This window comes from Miniopterus natalensis, chromosome 4 (genome assembly GCF_054644295.1).
Source record: "Miniopterus natalensis isolate mMinNat1 chromosome 4, mMinNat1.hap1, whole genome shotgun sequence".
Lineage (NCBI taxonomy): Eukaryota > Metazoa > Chordata > Mammalia > Chiroptera > Miniopteridae > Miniopterus > Miniopterus natalensis.
In genome coordinates this window covers 11,786,440-11,809,338 of record NC_142084.1, presented here as the reverse complement: position 1 = coordinate 11,809,338, position 22,899 = coordinate 11,786,440, and the positions used below count along the sequence as shown (strand labels likewise).

The 22,899-nt window shown below is 36.3% G+C and overlaps 1 protein-coding gene across 2 annotated transcripts in view; it reads left to right on the top strand.

The window, feature by feature from the left end:
- Positions 1–22,899, top strand: part of RBM27 (RNA binding motif protein 27) — a 65,929-nt gene that overhangs the window by 23,482 nt on the left and 19,548 nt on the right. Inside the window, exons 8-14 of one of the 2 annotated variants that reach the window (XM_087816287.1) lie at positions 477–611; positions 9,630–9,794; positions 11,378–11,527; positions 14,486–14,630; positions 15,244–15,397; positions 19,096–19,374; positions 20,909–21,049. In XM_087816287.1, coding sequence (XP_087672413.1) covers positions 477–611; positions 9,630–9,794; positions 11,378–11,527; positions 14,486–14,630; positions 15,244–15,397; positions 19,096–19,374; positions 20,909–21,049 — 1,169 coding nt within the window. The remainder of the gene's footprint in view (positions 1–476; positions 612–9,629; positions 9,795–11,377; positions 11,528–14,485; positions 14,631–15,243; positions 15,398–19,095; positions 19,375–20,908; positions 21,050–22,899) is intronic. The other variant, XM_087816288.1, reaches the window with a different exon arrangement.

The following is a 22,899-nucleotide window of genomic DNA, read 5'->3' as shown; positions in this document are numbered from 1 at the left end:
CAGGCCTCTTCCCAGCCATTTTCCACTCCTACCCCCCGAGGCAACCAATGCTGCTTTTTTTCACCCTAGATCAGTTTTGTCTATTCTAGAACTAAAATGTTATTTTGATTATGTAACTTCACAGTGTTTAAGCCAGCATATATCAAATTCCTTAATTCTATTCTAAGTCAAAGTATTTTAAATATTAATATCCACATTAGTACTTGTATAGTGAGTGTTTTTTAAAAATATATTTTTATTGATTTCAGAGAGAGGAAGGGAGAGGGAGAGAGAGATAGAAACATAAATCCTACGCCTCCATGCCCCCCACTGGGGATTGAGCCCAAAACCCAGGCAGGTGCCCTGACAAGAATTGAACTGTGACCTCCTGGTGCATGGGATGACGCCCAACCAGCTGAGCCACACTCGCTGGGCATGAGTATTTTTATTAGTTAGGAAATATTAATGCTCTGTCTTTCACTTTTTGTTACCTGTAGGACCACCCATAACACAGTCAAGCTTAATAAACAACCGTGACCAGCCTGGGACGAGTGCAGTGCCCAATCTTGCACCAGTGGGAGCAAGACTACCTCCTCCTTTACCCCAGAACCTCCTTTATACAGTATCAGAACGTAAGTAAATGTTGTTTGACTTAAAATTGCTAGGCTATAGAGAAGTCAGGTTTTTCATATGAATGTTATACTTTTTAAAATACAATTTGTATTCTTATGGGTTGTGCTGTATAAAACTTTGTATTTACAAGGTAGTTTACTGTGTGGTTATGCTATATAGCTGGATTTTAATTTTGTGTGGTAATAGGAGAGAAGAGCAATGTCTTATGTTTTGGAGAAGTCTACTCTGCTGTAGATTAGTAACATTTAGTCTTTTCTAAAGGAAGTTTCTTTTGAAGCTTCTGTTAAAAAATTGTTCATTTGATTGAATTTCCAAAACATAAAGCTTATCTCCTAAGAGTGTACAAAAGGTGAGATGAAATGTGCCTAATAATTATTTAACTTGTATGCTGAAGTGAAGGTAGAGAGCATCATTTAAACTGTAATATTTAACTGTTAGGCTATTTGTGGTATTTAGGTTAGGCTGTTTGTGGTATTTATATTTAACTGTAGTGGTATGTTTTTCTAATTTTTTTTTATTAGGCACTTTTTTTGTTGTTTTTAGTTAAGGCTTTTAAAAATTTTTCTTTCTCCAAAAACATAAAAATAAGGTAGTTGGCTGTTAAAAATGTTAGATTGTGAGAATTTGTTTGCAGAGCCAGGTAACTTTATGGATAAATTTATTTTTTACGTAACTGTGTTTATCATAAACATTTTTTTCATCTCTGTCATGTTATGGAGAGGCAGTTCAGCAAAGTAATTAAGCCCAGGTTCAGACCTTGGTTTCATCCCTTCACTGTCATTATGACATTGGACAAGTTACTTAACTTCTCTGTATCTCAGTTTCCTATTCTGTAAAATGGAGGTCATAATAACTACCTCATTAAAGTTATTTTGAGGAATAAATGAATACATATAAAGCATCTAGAGCAATACCTGGCATCTAGTAAACTATATATAAGGGTTAGTTATTACATTATTGTAGTTATTATTGCCTTGTCAAGCTTCAGGCTCTCTGAAATCAAACCTATTATCTTCTCCTTAAGCCTCTACCTCCACCATCCCTGTCTTTATTTGTCAATAGAAATGCCACCCACCTAATCACCTGGAATGAAACTTTGACATGATTGTCTGATTGCTTTGCTTTTTTATACCTAATTAATTTTTTTTTTAAAGTTTTTCTTTTTTCCTTTGAAGTAGCCCTTTCTCTCTATTCCTGCTGTGGCTTTGGCCCTCATCCGCACTTGAATCACACCTCACATTTGGATTATTGCTATTGTCCTTTTGACTCCATTATGTTTCACCCCACTAAGTCACATCACATAATGTTGCTAAACTAATTTTCCTAGAAAAACAATGAGTTCCTCGTGAGAACTCTTCAGTGGCCACTTATTTCCTTCTAAATCATAGATGAATCTCTCCCTGTGGCTTCTAACTCTTTCTGTAAGTTACCTCTCCCTTCTTGGTAATGTTTTTTCACATTTCCTACCATGCACCTTCTCTGGTCAAGCCAGTTATGCCCTGACTATGCCCCGTCATGGATCAAGTTTCTTTTTCTGTCTTCATTCCTACTAATATGCTCACCTATTCTTTTAAGGCCCAAATCTTCTAAGTACATGGGGAACATTATTGATATGTTCTAAACTACAGTACCAAAAAGCATTTGTTACATAAAGACATAAAATTGTATATAGGCCTATTGTTTGATTTCTTTTCATGTATGTAAATCTTATGTTCAACCAAGCTTCTTCAGAACAGAAACCGTGTCTGGTCCTTAAGTAATGGTTCTTCGTATTTCATACTTAGTGGCTCATAGTCTTCTAATTATTATAGCGTCTTTATACAGAGCTTGTTTGTTTTACTGCGAATCTCATTTTTTAATTAAGGAAAATTCAAAACATATAAAAATATAGATAGTTATAATGAACTCCCATGTACTTAGTCACCCAGCTTCAACAGTTATCAATCCTTTTTTATCTATTCCCACCGAATCAGCTCTTAACATTATTTCTTAATGCCTTTGAACTTGTAAATATGAAAATGGATTATTTATCTGAGAGTTGAGTCTGTTGTATATAGCACATCTTCATACTATCAAATTTAGCATTGTAACTCATAAAAATCCCATTTTGTTTTTGACTTGTTAAAAAATCTGGCATAATAAATAAATAAAATATTATTTATTTTAATATTGTTAAAATTTAACATTGTGACTTACCCTATTATAAAAATTCCATTTTGATTTTAATTTTTAAAAACCTGGTAGTTATCATTTCAGTGTTTATTGAGTGCCTACTATGTGCTAGGTATTGTGCTAGACACTAAAGAGGCAAGATGACTTAAGACATCTGATCTCATGTTTCTTGGAGACTATTTTCTATTATTTTTTAAAAGTAAGACTACCTTGTGGTATATCAGTAAAGGCCTTTTAGAACAGACATTCCAAACTTCTGTTTTTCAGAGGCTGGCAACATTTCTAAGAAAATTTAGGGGACCAATATAGTTAGCAACTTCTTACTTTGCCACATTAAGGGCTTTATATGAAAACAGCTAATATTTCAATTTTAAAAATACATTTTACACGCCAAAAAGACAGCATCAAAATAAAAGACAATCTTTTTATATTTTATTTTACAAAATATTAATTATGTATTTTCCCATTTTGTCTCAGATCAATAAAAGGTGATAACTTCCTTTTTGCATTTGGGAATTATTGCTTTAGAGGATAGTTTTATGTGCTGTATCAGTGTTTATAAAGAGATTTAGTTGGTTGGCGACTGAATATTTTGAAAGTTAGAAATATCCCTATTGGACAATTTAAAGCTCTGCTATGTAATCTGTTTTTTTCCTTTCTTGAAAATTAAAACTTGATTCTAAAATTGACAGAGAAATTTGAAAACTTAGGAGAGAGTTTTTTTGTTTTTTTTTAAAATATATCTTTATTGATTTCAGAGAGAGGAATGGAGAGGGAGAGAGAGAGATAGAAGCATCAATGATGAGAGAGTCATTGATCGAACCCGCAACCTGGGCATGTGCCCTGACCGGGAATTGAACCCCGATCGCCTGGATCCTAGGTCGACGCTCAACTGCTGAGCCACGGCCGGCCGGGCTGGAGAGAGTTTCTGATAACAATCGAAACATTAAAAAAATTTTTGGCCCTAACTGGTTTGGCTTAGTGGTTAAAGAGTCGGCCCTCGGACTGAAGGGGTCTCAGGTTTGATTCTGGTCAAGGGCATGTACCTTGGTTGCAGGCTCGATCCCTGGCCCCGGTCGGGGCACATGCTAGAGGCAACCAATCGACATGTCTCTTACATTGATGTTCTCTCCCTCCCTCCCTGCCTTCCACTCTCTCTGAAAAACAATGGAAAAAATATCCTCAGGTGAGGATTAAAAAAAAAATTTTTTTTGGTGTAGTATTGTTTTCCAATCATACTTATTAAAATATCTTTCTATTCAGTTGATTTAAAAAATTGTTTTTGTGTTTTACTAAAAATGCCTTTGAGAAGTATTCGCTTAGTTTTATAAATACTATGATCAGTAATTTCAAAACAATTAGAGCTTGCTACAGTTCAAATGAAGTAAAAAGCTAAATGTATGTTTGCATTGTAATAGAGAACTTGAACTATACCCAAAGTTTAACAAGTTGAGAAAGTTTAAATTATGGATATCTTATTATCATTAAAATTCACAGCCCAGAATATGGTATAAGTGAAAAACAGGGTATCCAATAGTATTTAGTTGTGAAAATTATGTCAGTAGGGACACAAAGTAAATATAGACATGTGAAATCTAGATTTTTTGAGGTAAAAATAGGACTGTGCTCAATATACTGAGAATATACTGATGAGTAAGGAATTATTTTTCTCTTAAGCAAAAAAATATAATAGTGGTAAAGAAATATGTAAAAACAACAACAAAACTCAAAACAAATTACAGTGTATTAAATCTAAATGAACAGAGTGCCTCAGAAACACAAGTGACAAAGAAATTAATTCTGCTAAAAATGAAACCTTCATCTAGTCTGTAATTATCAGTTGTTTTGGAAAGGGAAAATTGAGTGTTAAAAGAAAAAAAAAACCCACTGTCAAACTAGGTAGGGTGTGTGCTATTTATTTATTTATTTATTTATTTATTTATTTATTTATTTATCTTCACCTGAGGATATTTTTTCCAGTGCTTTTCGGGGGGGGTGGGGCATTGATGTGAGAGATACACATTGATTGGTTGACTCCTATACTCACCCAGACCAGGGCCAGGGATCAAGCCTGCAACCGAGATTTGTGTCCTTGGTTGGAATCGAACCCAGGACCCTTCAGTCCACAAGCCAGTGCTCTACCACTGAGCCAAACTGGCCAGGGCAAATGTATGCTATTTAAAAGTTAATGTCAGATGGTTCTGGTTTACCTTTGCAATTTTGCTGTTTTTGTTAAAATGTCAGGTACTCTGAAAAGGACTTAAATAATGAGAAATGAGATGTAACTGGAATTGTTTGGAAAGACAATATCATATACCTATTAAAATCAACTATTGCCCTCCAAGCATCACCTGGTTCGATTCCTGGTCAGGGCACATGCTGGGATTTCGGGATTGATCCCTATAGGGGGTGTGGAAGAGGCAGCCTATTGATGTTTCTCTCTCCCTCTGCCTTCCTCTCTTTCTAAAAATCACTAAAAACATTTTTTAAAAAGATTTTTAAAAATCAACTATTTGCTCCCGGTCAGGTGTGGCTCGGCGGTTGAACGTGGACCTAGGATCCAGGTGATCAGGGTTCGATTCCCGGTCAGGACACATGCCTGGGTTGCGGGCTCTATCAATGACTCTCTCATCATTGATGTTTCTATCTCTCTCCCTCCCTCTCCTTTCCTCTCTCTGAAATCAATAAAGATATATTAAAAAAAAAAAAAAAAATCAACTATTTGCTCTGAAGTATTTAAACACTTTACCCAAATTTTAAGTCAGTCAGTTCAGTATCTGTTATTTTGGTTTTCACAGGATCATTTAATTTTATTTCATTTTTTTGTTAATCTTCACCTGAGGATATTTTTCCCATGATTTTTTTTTTTGTAGGAAGGGGGCTGGGGGGAGAGAGGGAGGGGGACTGGAGAGAAAAAAAGAGAGAGGGAGGGAAGGGGGGGAAACATCCATGTGAGAGAGACACATCGATGGTTGCTCCCCACCCCCGGGGCCTGGATTGGGGATGGAATCGCAACCCAGGTATGGGGCCTCAAACCTGATACCCTTCACTGTGCAGGTTGACACTCTGTCCGCTGAGCCACACTGGCCAGGGCTTCATAGGATCATTTTTAAATGGACTCTTTTCGGTCTTAAATTTGGTCTGTGTCTGTTGCTTCTTTGAAGACAGAATAAAAATATTTTATAACTGCTAAGCTCACTGTACTAGGTGTGTGGAAAAGTAATAGTAGAATATAACATCTTGGATTCTAGAGACTGATTCTTAGGTTGAAGACAGTTGTCCATCTTCAAATGAATTTACATAAGTTTTATTTCTGAAAATACATTTCCTATTATCAACAATGTAAAATTATTATAACACTACATTCCTAAACTCAAGATTCCTTAGTTAATTCTGTGGAATGTATATTATCTTTCTGTGCAGAGTCATGGTTTTTGATGTTCAGAGAAGTGAATCCATCTCCAGCAGAATCATTGTGTGTTGTAAAGAGTTTTTCTCCCCTTGTGTCTTACTTGGATTTGTGTTGCATTAGTTGTCATTTTGCCTATTTCAACATAGAGTTATTAATCCAAAGGAATAATTGTCATTGGGGTACTTTTAACAAATAAGCTTTCATCTCTTCTTTAAATGACTCTTTATTGAGTTCCTACTATGCACCAGGCATAGTGTAAGCCCTGGAGCTTCAGGAAGTGTGCCAGATACCTTGGCTTTGCTAATAGAGAAGACACATGATAAATATGGCCAATAATTGGAAGGTATAGCTTTATATTTTTCTAATTGGACTTCTAGTTTAAAATTTATCTTAGGGTTTTTTTCCCCTGTGAATATTCTTAAAGATAAAAATCAGGAAAATTACAAAGAATAGCTAAAATTTGAGTTTGAATAAAGACTGTCCTTACCTCACTAGAGTTAATGTGAAAATGTTGCTGTCGGGCATGTAAGATATGAACAACTTAACATGAACTTGGCATGTTTGAAGTTTGGAATTATTCAGTCACACACTGCAGTGATTAAACTGAATGCATATAAATTGTGAATGGCTCATCTTCAACATTATTGTAACCTATTTGATTTTTTTTATAAACTTTCTATTATGGAAAATTTCACATATACCCAGGAGAGTAAATACTGTATAGTCATCTTCATGTAATTGTTTACCAGCTCCAGTGTTTATCAGCATATGGTTAATCTTGCTTCATCTATTACCCCTGACTTGATTATTTTGGAACAAGCCCCAAATATAACATTGCATCCGTAAAAACTTAATTACATGTCTCTACAAGATAAGGGTAAACACACAGTCACACTTCCCCAAACGTGTAACAGGTATCCTTTGTCAGATACGCAGTGTTCATGTCTCCCAGTTATAGCATAAATGTCTTGTTACAGCTGATGCATTTGAAGCTGGATCCAAACAAGGTTATACATTATATTTAGTTGATGTTTCTTAAGTCTTTAAGACAATTTCCCCTGACTTTCTTCCCCCCCTCCCCCCCTTTTATTTGTCAAAGAAACAGATGATTTGTCCTGAAGAATTTTTTTTTACATTCTGGACTTGGCACATTGCATCTCCTGGTGTCATTTAAAACATTCCTCTATCCCCTGAAAATTGGAGGTTAGATCTAGAGACTTAATTATGTTCACATTTGGCTTTTTCTTTTTAGGGTATGAATATTTTATTGATGGGGTTATATACTTCCTACTGCAGTATGCAGTACATCATTACGTACATAATACCGAGTTGTCTCCTTTCTATGTTATAAATATTCATCAGCATGTATAGGTGCTTTCATCCTGATCCATCCATTTTAACAGTTGCTCATGGTTTTGGCAGCCGTTGTGATTATTGCCTAGATCTGTTGTTTCATTAGGGGTTATAAAAGTGTGATATTACAATTACATAATTTCTTCATTCATTAGCTAGCATTCTACAAAGTAAAACTTGGGCAGTGTTAACTATTTGGTTAACCTGAAATGAAATTTTTACAGGAAAGACAGGGTAATTTCCTTTCCTTTACCAATTTCAGAATCATGAATTGGTTTCCTAGCATCTTCCAAAGGGGACCACTGTATTTTTTTAAGTATGATAATGAACTCGTGGATTTTTAGCATTTGATATGTTTCATTCCCTTACAGCCCTTTTCCATGTCCATATTTCATCTTTGAGCAGTTGGCCCCTGCATGTTGTCTTTGACATGTTGGTGTTTGATAGCCATCTTGCTTCTGGAAGGATACAGTATACCAAGGTGCACCATCAGGCTCATCTTATAAATTGTCTGCCCTGTCCTAGAATCAGCCTTTTATCCAAAGAACTGTTTATTTTTGAAATAGTGTTTGGAGACTTCAGCATGTGTTGAAGGAAATTAGCCATCTTTCTGAAGTGTTTGAACACATGTTCTTTGTTGTTTGTTTTAAAAAAAGACATTGTGCAAACTAGCCTTTTAATTTCCAGTTTACTTTGAGATAGTTTTTACTTAAATATACTTGGCACGTTTGAGTGCTGTATTGTAAATGTAAACTGGTCACATGGGACTGAGATTGTACTTCTCGTTTTTACTTTAGCACACTACATTCTGCAAGGAATTGTCTGCAGTAGGTCATTCTCACAACTAGTTTTAGATCATTGAAGATACGCTGAATTGTTTTTGCAATCCTTTGCTAATGTAAATTTTGAAGGGTTTGGTGCTGAGCACACAGTATATAGTCAGCTCTATACTGTATGTGTCACTTTGTTCCATATATGGGGAAGAAAGGTAATAAAGTTTAGCACCTCCGTTTCCATTCTACATTTACTATGAAATCAAGTGGTTGCTTGGTTGCTTGTCCTATTAAGGCGTATTAAAAATCTTTTGGAATTTTACAAGTTTTAAGGTCATTTTATCAGGTGTTTAAAAAGATTCTAAATTTACTTTATTTTGTCTTGTGTCATAATGAATGACTGATGTTAGATATAAGGTACTGAGTAAATCTTCTAAGTAGGTCTCATATGGGATCGTCTGTGAAAAAGAGACTATTAAATGACCAACCAAAAGGAGGTTTTGCTCCTTGATACCTTGTCTTTTTTAATCTTGTTCTACAAAATTTGGCTTCATTGTGTCTGACATTCTTGCATTAATATATATAAACTCTAAATGTGCTTCTTTCATAAAGTGGTTCTTAATATTGAGATAATTTCATTTGTACAGTGACTTGTCTGTCTGTCCATCTGGGTTTGTTCTCTTTTCTTTATCTGTATTTGTTATCCACCTGCTCATGGGATAACAAATTTTCACTATCTTATTTTTTCTTTTGAACATTTCCTGTTCTCTGTGAGGTTATGCTTGTGGTGGTATGTTTCTTTTTTATACTTTTAAGTTCTTCTATTATTGTTTCTGTTTTTTCTGCTCCCAGATAAGGGATATTTTGTGCCAACCTGAAATTATGTGAGTTTGAGGAGACGTGTATTTGTTTGTTTTTTAATGGATGTGACAGCCTTTATAACCACGTCTCATTGGGTACAAAACTCTACATGCATAATAGCTCAGGGTTCCTTTGTCTAATAACTTGGTATGGTTGATCAGTTTTGGGTAAAATTAGCACATAGTTGTTCTACGTAAGCTTATAAAAGATGAGGGTTATGCAGGCACACCACCTACTTCTTACTCTTTCTTTATACCTCAGTGCATCTTGACCAGTTTGCATGTCTGTTTCTTGAGTTAGAAAGAATCTCAGTAACCTCTTTCTCGAATACTGTTCCTATTCATGTACTTTCTCTGTTCTTGGCTTGAGTCTCGGGAAGTACCTCATCACCTAAGAGAAGCTTGTGACTCTGGAATCCAGCTGCCCTCCTATTCTTTCCTCTATAGGACAGCCCATGTACTCTCGTGAACATGGTGCTGCTGCATCTGAGCGACTTCAATTGGGGACACCGCCTCCTCTGTTGGCAGCTCGTTTGGTGCCACCTCGAAACCTCATGGGATCCTCCATTGGGTACCATACCTCAGTCTCCAGCCCCACCCCTCTGGTCCCAGGTAAGCTTTGCTACAGATGGCCATCCACCTCTCTGACCTTTTGTATCATAAGCTGGCCAGACTAAGAGATGACCTGGCATCCTGATCTGCTGTCACAAATTCCCAGTGAAGCTCGTAGATAGTTTTTTTTCTCTTCTGTTTTTCTTTGATTTGTCCCTAGTGGCTGCTAGATGATTAGGCTTCCTGTGTGTCTATCATCTCTGGTTTCTTCTGTATTTACTTTCGTTGCCTCAGTAACAGAAGTCATGCTTGTGCTTTAAGTTTCTAATCTGATAGATAGGAAGAGAATATATACTTGTAAGTTTTCTAATCAGTTATATATTACAAGAAAAACTAGGTTAATTTTTCTTTAAAACAAAACAAAAACATCTGGTTTCTTGCTGATTGTAGATAAACATACCCCCTCCTTTGCCCCTTGTTGTATGGACTGGCTGTAAAATGTAGTGATTTCTTGAAAACTCTTTTCTCCTATTTCATGTACATTTTGAAGATCTATGGAGTGCTTTGTGGGTTTCTCATGAAGTTTTTAATATTTTTCACTTTGCCTTTAGATTTCAGTTCATTATAATTAACTAAAGGACTTTTAAGTTTCTGAGTTTGTGTATTCCTAGGAATTATAGAACCAAGAGCATTTGATTATGTAACTTCTTTAAAACTTAACTTTAGATTTCCTGTCAAGAGAATTAAGTGATATCTGAATCAAGTGGTATTTTATCATAATTTGATGGTCTTACACTCTGAATCATGGAACTGATTGGTCAATAATAAAGATCTTGTAGCTGAAATTGAATAGGAATAACCTAAAGAATTTTTCCATTCAGGAAACAAAAAAAAAGATGCAATGACTTCTAAGTCACAATTGCAAAAATCAGCGTCTTCACTCAATCTTCACCCTTTCATTTTATGTAGGATGAAGAGGATATATACCATTTGGAGAGCAACACATTCTAACACTAATAAAATTGTTATTTAGGATTAGAATTTTAAAAATTAAATTGTAGAGAAAACACAGGGGACATGCTAAAAATGGCATTGATGGGGTGGGTGGTAGTAAGATAATGATTACATTGATAAATACAAAATTTATCTTACCACTGTGAGATAAAACATTTGAAATATGCGTTATGTATGAAATCAGCTATTATCTCTCTAAAGTGCAGATAACCTAATTAATAGATCTGTTTTTTCCCTAATTAAAAGAGTACCTAGAAATTGGTGAGACATAACAGAGGAAACTCAACCAGTCTTTTATATAAAGTGTTTCATGTATGTGAAAATCCCTCTTAAAATGTATACTGAAGTTTCGATAAGGTGATTAATATACAGTATAAAAATGACTAGTTAAATGAACTTGGAAATATATCAACACTTAATGGATTTGTGTGTCTGTGTTTTGTGATGAAGTACTTTTTTTCTTTCCCTTCTAATAGGTGTATCTATATACTGTAACTCAGAAATATATATGGATTGATCTAATTATATTTATTAAAATTCATTTTTTGGCAGTTACTTTATAGTAATGAGAAATTATTTAAATACTTTGATTTCTTATGTAAAGTTCTGTTGTTTTATTTTTTCCTCAGATACGTATGAACCAGATGGTTATAATCCAGAAGCTCCTAGTATTACCAGTTCTGGTAGATCTCAGTACAGACAATTCTTTTCAAGAACACAGACACAGCGCCCAAACCTCATTGGCCTAACATCTGGAGATATGGATGCAAATCCTAGAGGTGAGAGCACCTTGAACTTTTTCTGATGCTAAGTATTATGTAAGAGTTACACACACTATATCTAAAGGGTGTTATATAGTCACCTCAAATAAATGTTTTCGAATAACTTTATCTTCAGAGTTTATTTTAAAGCTATAATCAAAGTATTTTTAAGTAAAAATAATACTAATGGTATTTAATTGCATGTGTTGTTTTTTTGGTAAGACTTTAGGCTGTTTAGCTATACTGGGCACTGTTCTAGATATAGGCATAGAAAGATGACATGACATGGTTCCTTGCCCTCAAAGAATTGATCATTTAAGGGCCTACTTTGTATCATAAGAGCTGTCCTTCGCACTAGTAACGATTGAGAACATAAAATCTTGCTGTAAAATTATTTGACTGTTTTTAGTTTTTATGATATACAGCCATATGCTAGGACCTTTAGAGAGCATAGTCACAAACCTTAAAAGATTAAATGCAAGCATTTACCTTCCGTATAAGTTGATACCTTTCTTTTCCTTTCTCTCAAAAAAAAAAGTTTGGGTGAAGAACTTGATGAGATTTTAATTTTTTATTATTATAGGTAAAGTTTCAATGTTTAATTTCAACTTGAATGACTGGCCATGGGCCAACCTGACCATGTTTTTCTGCTTTAATTATATGGTGAACATTTTTCTATTTTTTCCTATCCTGATTTTAACTTTTCTATACTGCCACTAATAACATTATCACTACAGGTCAAACAGTTTTGTGTCTACTAAACCAAATGCTTTTATATATATTATTAAAAGGCACTATTTTTATTCTCTCACTCTTTTTTAATATGTTTTTATTGATTTAGAGAGAGAGAGAAAGAGAGAAACATAGATGAAAGAGAAATATCAACATCGTTGGGCTGCCTCTTGCACGTCCCCCATTAGGGATCGAGCTGGAAACCTGGGCATGTGCCCTGACCCGGTAACCTCTTGGTGCATGGGGTCGACACTCACCCACTGAGCCACACCAGCCAGGCTATTTTTATTCTCTTTTTACAGATAAAGATGCTCGGGTTTATAGAACTTACCCTAGGTCACACAGCTATTAATGGCAGAACTGGAAATTGAATCCAGGTCTACCTAATTCCAAAGACTATGCTCTTACCTTCTGTGTTATAAAGTATATATGATTGCCAGATTATGGAAATTAGTAGGAAGGTAATCTCAAAATTTCAAGTCTTCTCTTTGTCACTAGCCTGGTCTGTCTGTACATTTATATACAGCAATCCATTAATCTCTCTCAGTATAGAAGATAAGTGGTTTTTATACAACAGGCTTGCATTGTCATGTTGGGCAATCACTTAATCTCTAGCTATGTCTTTTTTCTTTTTTATAAAGCACTTCAGTAAAGAAAAGCATTAGGCAGTGTCAGGTGGTGGTAACTATTTTAGGGAAGAGAAAATGGCATCCCACATTCTCGAATGCTTTATGTCATCACAACTGCTTTCTCATCCATTATCCCCTGAAAACACAAGCCCAGGGGCAGGGACGATATTTATTTATTTTCACTAATTTATACCCAAGGTGTAATAAGTTGCTGAGCTATAACAGATGCTCAAGGGATCCATGTTGAACAAATGAGTCTGCATCATAATTTTCCTGTCGCAGATGAAATGGAACATGCTAGCAACCTCCACTCTTACCCCAACATCCAGTCCTACATGTCATTCTTAGCTGCTGATCGTACTTTTGGTGGAGCTGCTAAAGTTGGAGAGGACACTCCGAGTCACAGGCGCAGTTTGTGTGTTTGCCTTTTTGTTTATTGTCCTCCCACCCACAGACAGTCCACTGTAAGGTCCGTTTGTTACAGCATTTTAGTTTTAACTTGTCAGGGAAATGTGCCAGTTTACAAGATTGGCTTTGGACTTTTCCTCTCAACTTTTGAGTTAAAAAATTTTTAAACCTACAGAAAATCAAAGAAATACAATAAACACCTAAATACCTTTGCTTAGATTCAGTAATTGTTAACGCTTGTCACCTTTGGGCACAAATGCTTGCGTCTGTGCCCATAGAATATTCTCTCTTCCCCTTCCTCTTCCTCCCCCTCACATTTTTGTCTTTTTAAAAAAATTAAATTTATTGCCTGGCTGGTATGCTCAGTGGTTGATCATTAACCTAGGATCCAGGAGATTGAAGTTTGATTCCTGGTCAGGGCACATGCCTGGGTTGCGGGCTCCATCCCGTTTATTGAGGTGACATTGGTTAATCCATTATATAAGTTTCAGGATTACAGTTCTATAACACATGATCTGTATATTGCACTGTGTGCTCGCCACCCGAAGTCTAGTCTCCTTTGTCACCATGTATTTAGTCCCCTTTACCCTCTTCATCCTCCCACATTTTTTTCTTGAACCACTTGAAATTGCAGATTGGGACATTTTTGTTTACATCTAAGAATAACACATAGTCTATACACGCACAATATTATTGTCACACATAAGAAAATCGTGATTCTGTAGTAACATCCTGTCCAGGTAAACTTCTTGTTTAATCATGTCATGAGGCAGATAATTTTACTGTATTTATGGTGCTAAGTTTGATTACTTGCCTATGGTGACAATTACTCAATCTCTCCATTGTGAAGTAAATAATTTGTGGAGTGGTACTTTAGCACCAGATAAATATCTTGTTCTCCATCAGCCTTTCACTGATTGGCTGGGGGGTTGGGGGTCATCCATTAATGATTCTTGCCTGAATCACTTACTGCATTGCGGTTTCCTATTTATTACATTATTTTGCCTATTTTTAAGCTTAGATACCGTATTCTTTTTAAAAAGGAGGAAAAGGAGGCAATTGCTAAGTTTTCCTTGTTGCTTAGGTGTTTCTGAAAAGGAAATGGCTGTAGTTGGGTGCTATTCACAGTGCTTTTTAGCTTTTAATCATTTTGAAATTTCCCCAAATGTAATGCATTGTCAGTAATGTTAGTTTTTGTTTCCAACAGCTGCTAACATTGTCATCCAGACTGAACCACCCGTTCCTGTTTCAATTAATAGCAACATAACCAGAGTAGTTCTTGAACCAGATAGCCGAAAAAGAGCTGTGGGTGGCTTGGAAGGGCCACTCACAAAGAAACCTTGGCTGGGAAAGTAAGATACTTTGCTAATTAGTAACATCTAATTGGTGCTTTTATTATCTTTGTTTGCATTAGTAAATTTATATAATTAAGGGTTGGTATTAATCACTGATTATCAAACTATGTGTCTCAAAGTTATGGTTCCCAGAGGCATCCTTAGAATGTCTTAAAAAATTGAAAAGATAACAGAATATTTATAATAGACATTAGTAATTTGTACTAATTTCTAGGCCTAACCCACTATTAAGAATCAAGACTCTGGAAATGAATAAAAAAGAAAAAAACCCTGTACTTTGGCAGAAGTTGAAAAATGCACCATAAAAAATGATAATCTTTTCTTGCTTTATGTGTTAGATTCCTTAATGATCGCGGTGGATCTTTTTAGCATGATTTTTTAATCTTAGTCGGGCCTCCTCTTTTGTGATTTTTGCCATTCAGTCTTCTTTCTCTCTGTCTATTCTATTCCCGTTTAATAAGGATGTGAAAATTATTTAGTATTTTCTGAAGAATATTAAGTGCTTATAAAAGACACTTAAATAAATGTAACCTTACACTCTTTGCTGACATATCTCTTGGCTAGGCATAAAGTGAGAGAGTTAACCAAGATTTATTATTTTTTATTTCAGGCAAGGGAATAACAATCAGAGTAAACCAGGATTCTTGAGAAAGAATCAGTATACGAATACCAAATTAGAAGTCAAGAAAATCCCTCAGGAATTGAACAACATCACCAAGCTCAATGAACACTTCAGCAAATTTGGAACTATTGTTAACATCCAGGTAAATGTGGCTGTGATTGTGACAGAATCCATGTGTTCTATGCATCTTTTCAAAATATTCCTACCAGCTCACTTTGCTTAAACAAGCCAGTGATTAGTCTGGTCATCTCTGCTAACACTGCACGTCTGCGTGCCCAACTTAATGATGGAACTGTGAAGCTGAATTTGTTCTTTTAAATTGACTTGGTTCTTCTCGGCAACCTTTCCCTGAGAGACACCTGGCTAGTTCCTGTGTTTTTATTTTATTTATTTACTTATTTTTTAATCCTCACCCAAGGATAATTTTTTCATTGCTTTTCAGAGAGGGAGGGAGGGAGGGAGGGAAAAAGGCAGGGAGGAAGAGAGAAAGAGAAAGAAACATTGATGTAAGAGAGACATATTAGTTGCCTCCCTCGCGTGCCCTGACCAGTGCTGCCTCCCTCACGTGCCCTGACCAGTGCAGGGAATCTAGCCTGCAACCGAGGTACTTGCCGTTGGCTGGAATTGAACCCAGAGCCCTTCCGTCCACAGGCCGATGCTCTAACACTGAGCAAAACTGGCTAGGGCTAGTTACTGGATTTTTATAGTTTTATCTCTGGACAGATGACTTTATTGCCTGCTTTAGTATTCTAACTAGGTAGGTGAGATTCTTGGTAATTTCTTTTTTTAAAATGTATTTTTATTGATTTCAGAGAGAGGAAGGGAGAGGGGAGAGAGAGAGAGAAACATCAATGATGAGAGTCATTTATCCGCTGCCTCCTGCTCGCCCCAGACTGGGGATAGAGCCCGAACCAGGGCATGTGCCCTCACTGGGAATCAAACTGTGATCTCCTGGATCCTGGGTCGATGCTCAACCGCTGAGCCATGCCCGGCCGGGCGGTAATTTCTAAGATTGTTTACTGACTGACTTTTTTATTGTGTTGGAGTAGTTACTGGTTAAGGGTGGTTCTAATCTTGGAATTTTAGGTAGCGCAATATGCTTTCTAACATCAAATTGTAGCTTTTGTATTTTGCTGTCTACTTAGTGGATATTTGAATTTATGAATTTGTGGTTGAGTGCTTTGCTGTAATTGAGGGTACTTGGAGGCCTGTTTAAGTTGGAATTTCAGTCATTTACCCCGATACATAGTGTTACCATCAAATAAAAATATAATTTATATAACTGAGTTTAAGAAGGTAGCCCTGGCCAGGTGGCTCAGTTGCTTGGAGTGTCGTCCCATGCACCAAAATGTTGCAGGTTTTATTTCCTAGTCAGGGCACATACCTAGGTTGTGGGTTTGATCCCCAGTCAGGGCGGGTGTGGGAGGCAGCTGATTGATGTTTCTCTCTCACATCGATGTTTCTCTCTCTCTCTGTCTCCATCTTTCTCTCAAAATCAATAAAAACATATCCTTGGCCCAGGCTGGTTTGGTTCAGTGGTTAGAGCGTTGGCCCACTGACTGAAGGGTCCCGGGTTTGATTCCTGGTCAAAGACATGTACCTTGGTTGCAGGCTTGATCCCCAGCCCTGGTCAGGGTGCATATGGGAGGCAAGCAGTTGATGTGTCTCTCTCATATTGATGTTTCTCTCTCTTCCCCTTCCTTCCCTTCCACGCTCTCTGAAAATCAATGGAAAAGTATCCTTGGGTGAGGGTTAAAAAAAAGTAGTGTTGGGGGGCTTGGTATTTCAGAGTTCTGCCAAACTTCTTTGAGAGATTTTTAAGCAAGTTTTACCCCTGAGTGCAGAAGTAGTACATGCTTAATTTTATAGATTATTGGGAATACATTAAATGAAAATAAGTCAGTCACTCAAATCTCACCACTTAGCAATAACAATGATTAACCTTTTGATGAAAAGACATACTATATTTATTTACATAGAAGAGTACATACAAACACTTTCTCTCTTTTTAAAAATGCTTCACACACTTAAAAAAATACAAAAGATATCATCATACCCAAAGTCTCTACCTTATTTCTCTTAAAATTTTCCTAGTTCATCATTATTTATGCTATTTAGAAAAATTAGATGGCTTAGTGTAGATGGGTGTATTGGTGTACTCGGGTTGCCATAATAAATCCCATAGACTAGGAGGCTTAAATAACATAAATTTACTTTGGGGAAATGTAAGAATAAGGTGCTGGCCAAAATGGTTTCCGGTGAGGTCTTTCTTTGTGGCTTGTAGATGGCAGCTTTCTTGCTATGTCTTCACATGGTAGAAGGAGAGAGGTCTCTTCCTGTAAGGCCACCAATCCTATCTGATTAGGGCTCCATCTTTATTACCTCGTTTAACCTCAATTATCTCTTATAAGCTTTTCCTTAAAGCTTATTTCCAAACAGTCACATTGTGGGTTAGGGGTTCAACATATGAATTTGGGGGGGCACGTGATTTTTTAAAAAAAACTGAGAGGAAGGGAGAGGGAGAGATAGGAACATCAATGATGAGAGAGAGTCATTGATCAGCTGCCTCCTGCACTCCCCCGTTGTGGATCAAACCTGAAACCCGTGCATGTGCCCTGACCAGGAATTGAACCATGACCTCCTGGTTCATAGGTTGATGCTCGACCACTGAGCCACACCTGCTGGGCTGGGGGTGGGCAGGGGGTGGGGAATGGCAGCATAATTTAATCCGTAGCAGTTAGCTATAATGTATTTAACTTTTCTGTTGTTGAGAATTTATGTTGTTTCTATTTTATATAAAAATAATACTGTGGTAAGCCTCCTTGTGGATAAATCATTATTTTTTATGATGCATTGCTGAATTAAAGGTAATTTTAAAACTTTTTATTTGAACCAGCAGTTTGTTCTCCAAAATGGTTGTGCTAGTTGATACTACCAAATGCAGTGTCTAGAACCACATCAGTATGGATTCATTACATTTTTTTAATGAGTTTCTTAAGTGAAAAATTGTTTGTAGAAGACTATAATTTATATAGACCATTTACAGTTCTTTTATATTTACCTGTCCATTGTCTTTGTCCATTTTTTTAAGAAAGCATTTAGAATAATGCTTTTCCAAACTTTTGCTTGTCATATATATTAAAAATACTTTTTCCATTTGTCATTTATTTTGTGTATGGCATGTTTGGACTGACAGGTTTAAAATTTTGTGTTGTCAAATCTGCTGCTTGTCTTTATGGACCCTACCTATAAGGTATGCATAAAAGGGCTTTTCAGACCCTAAGATTATATAGATACTCACTTTTTTCTTCTGGATTTTTATGGGATATTTTGTTATTGTAAAATATTTTCTGCTCTCTGGAGTTAATTTGAATGTGAGATATCATGGAGGGATCTAACAGCTCTTCCCCAGATGGTTAGCTTACAGTGATATTATTTATTGAATAATCTAACATTCTTCCATATATAATTTTTGAAATAGGCATGTTGTGTTTTAGCAGGTAAAGAACTTCATTTAGCCCAGCCGGGTGTAGCTCAGCGGTTGAGCATCGACCTAGGATCCAGGCAATCAGGGTTCAATTCCCGGTCAGGGCACATGCCTGGGTTGTGGGTTAGCCAATCAATGACTCTCTCATCATTGATGTTTCTATCTCTCTCTTTTCCTTTTTCTGAAATCAATAAAAATATATTTAAAAAAAACAAAAAACAACTTCATTTACAAAATATTCACAATGGATTTCAGCAGGTGGTTTTCTACTTCTGAATTATTTATCAATTTATTTGCACTTAACTGTTTGCTAATATCTGTGTTTTTGTTGTTGCTTTTGCTTTTTCTTACAGGTTGCTTTTAAGGGAGATCCAGAAGCAGCCCTCATCCAATATCTTACCAATGAGGAGGCAAGGAAAGCCATTTCCAGCACTGAAGCTGTTCTAAACAACCGATTCATTCGAGTCCTGTGGCATAGAGAAAACAATGAGCAACCAGCTCTACAGTCCCCAGCACAGCTGCTCCTGCAACAGCAGCAAACACTTAGTCACTTGTCACAACAGCACCATCACCTGCCACAGCACCTTCATCAGCAGTCTCCTACTGCAACGGTACATGGAGGTATCCAGAAGGTAATCTACTGGATCATACGGAATTAGAGGTCCTCTGGTACCACCCTCTAGATCAGTGTCTCTCAGTTTGCAGTTCTTTAGTCTTTTACACCAGAGCCCCTCAGTTTGATCTGCAGACCAACAGCATCTGATCCCCTGGGAGCAATTTCTTGGGCCTCACCCCAATTACTGAATCAGGGCCCAAGCTGTGTAGGTAATTCTTTTGTACCCTAAAGTTTGAGAAGTGCTGTTTTACTGTTCTACATCAGAATCACTTATCTGGGTACAAATTCCTGGGCCTTTTGTTTCAAAACCTACAGTCAGTCTCTAGATATAGGGTCCATAAGTCTTAATGTTTAAGCAGTACCCTTAGTGATTCTTCTCAATACTGAAGTATAATAACCATCCACCACTGAACAGTTCTGAACCTAGAACTTCTGAGTTTTTTGGGTTAGAATCAGGCACCCTTGTACCTTTTGTCCTACTTTTTTCCATGTAGAAAAATTCTGTTTTAAAACTGAAAGGGAAGCTGCAAGAGAAGAGGATTCTGTCTCTTGTATTCATTCCAGCCCTGCTGCCTAAAACAAGGCCTGGCACATGTTGCCAAAATACCTTTGAATGGACAGATGAAGGAAAGAAAGAACAAACCACCATGCATTAGAGCCATTTAGATATCGATGATAATGATGATCTCCTCCTAGGTGTCTTCTTGTTTGCATTAAATGCATTCCAATTTTTTTTTGAAGTATTCCTTGTAGAGTCTTATCTTTATTCATCATCCTTATTTGCACCTATCTCTGCATTTCTTTTGTCTAGGTCCCACTTTACGTTAGGGCCCAAAGGTGAATTCTTCCCCTAGATGTTGGCTGAATGGTATATAAAAGAGTGATATCATCACCCCTCATTGTTAGACCTGTTATGTTAATGCAGTCTAAGATTGTATTATATCTTGGGAATAACACACTGTTGTTCATATTAAGCTACTGTCAGTTAAAATGCTTGTCTGTCAAAGCATTACATATTGAAGGGAACACAGAAAAATTATTAGAAAATTTTCTCTGAGTATATATACATATATACATTAATTTTATTGTGATATATTTCAGACATCCAAAAAAGTATGAATAATAACATAACAGTCATTGATGTATTTGCCACTTCACCTAAAAAATAAAACCTTAGAGGTAATTAAAGCACCTTCCCTTCGCATTTTCTTTTTCTTCCAATATGTGTTTTTTTTATTGATTTCAGAGAGAGGAAGGGAGAGGGAGAGAGAGAGAAACATCAGTGATGAGAGAGAGTCATCGCTTGCCTCCTGCATGCCTCCTACTGGGGGTTGAGCCCAAAACCTGGGCATGTGCCCTGACCAGGAATCGAACCATGACCTACAGGTTCATGGGTCAAATCACAACCACTGCGCCACACTGGCCAGGCACATCTCATTTTCTTTTTTATCTTCTTCTCCAGGGTAGTCACTATCCTAAGTTTGTATTATTCCTGAGCATTTAATAAAAAACTTTTACCACATACATTCGTGTTTATTTTGTATATACAGGTGATGAGCAAACCACAGACACCGGGCGCATATGTTCTTAACAAAGTTCCTGTAAAACATCGTCTTGGACACACAAGTGCTAACCAGAGTGATGCAGCACACTTGTTAAATCAGTCCGGTGGTGCTGGGGAGGATTGCCAGGTATGTGTTTCTATGAGCCTCAGATATGTCCAGAGGTGCTCAGTGACACAAAGAAATGAAAAAATTATCTGGAGTTGTAGTGTCTTGTTTCTCTCAGATAAGTGTGACAGCTAACCTAAGTGTGGCAGGCATACTTCCCTAATTTCCATGATTCAGCCAGAAATTTGCATTTAAAAATTTGTTTTCTATTCAGAGCTAAGTAGGAATTTGAGAATTTTAGCCATTTATTAATAGGTAGATGTTTTTATTAGTTCATATCTTTTATAAATTTTTCTCTTTAATGAACATAGTGAAGGTGATTCTGTTATAATTTAAACTTGAACATTGAAATATATTTTAAGTAGTTTCTTTTCCTTTTAGGAATATATCTATAAACTGTGACTCTCCAGCATGGTGATTATTTCAAAGAGAGCTAGGAAAACTGAAAAATAGTTACAAGGGGGTTTAGGTTTAACTCTACTAGACGTTAAAAAATACTGTAAAGTCTGTATAGCTGAAACAATTTGATATTGGCACATGAAGAGACAGACCAGTTGAGCAGAATAGAAGATCTAAAGATAGGCTCACTTGCAAATAGGAATTTATTTGCAAACACAGTATCTCAGATCAGTGGAGGAAATACAGACTTTATGATAGGGTGTTGGGCTAGCTGGATAGCCATATATAAAAGAGAGATTCAGGTGTTGATAGAAATGCTAAATGGTACAGCCCTCATGAAAGGAAATTTGGCAGTATCTGGCAAAATTATGTATGAATTTACTCTAAACCAGTAATCTTCCTTGTAAGAATCTATGCAAAGGTATGCTAGTCGAACTATAAAAAGACATGTGCAAGACCTCTAGACTATATATAATAGCAAAAGACTGGAAACAATCCAAATATTCATCAGTAGGGGACTGGTTACTTCACATGTACAGCTACACGATATCGTATGTGCAATTTTACAAAGGAATGAGGAATATATACACACACACACACACACCATGGGGTGATCATTAGAATATATTAAGTAAAAAAGGCAAAATGAAACAAAAACTCATAGTCAGCCACTGTTGGTATAAGAAAGGTGCAGTGAACACATGCAAGCAGTTGCTTGTAATAGAAAAAAACAAAACTTCATATAATTTAAATCTTGTAGTTATGACAAGGAGGGAAGAAAACAGACAACTTTGCTATATCTTGTTTTGTAGACTTGTCTTAAAACCATTTAAATGCTGCATGGAATTATAAAATGAAAGTAATCCCTGAAAATTAAAAAGAAAAGTGAACTAGTATGTCTGCATAGAGAGTGCTTTAAAACACATTTATTTGACTATACCTAATGAGATACATCCTGAGGACAAAAAGCAGTTTATAAAGCTCAGCAATTATAGTGTTGGTTCTGCTGGTATTCTGAAACTAGTTTGTGAGCATAATAGGATAAATCAAATGAGGAATTATATTGGTATCATTGACAACTGAGATTTTCATTGTGGTTGAAAAGAGAGATGTAAGATAAGGTTAAGGTAAAACAGTGTAGTTCTGCATTTGAATCGAAAGTATCAATATAAATTCAGATTGTATTATATCTTAAAAAACAAATAACAAAAACCCCTCCAAAACGTTTTCCTAACTCTGTTCACTGAAAAGATCTTGGAACAATGACTAGCCCAATGGTAATGGTCCTCACCCCAACCCCCCCCAGCACCTAGAGGAACCAGGGAAATGGCTGTCCCAAGATCTGGGACCTACAATGTTTCAGATGACTCTAGAATATTTTGTCAAACCAGAAATCGAAGTTGTCCAAGATTATTAGAATACTGTCAAAAAATGAAAAAAATGTCATAAAAACTCTGTATTAGTGACCAATT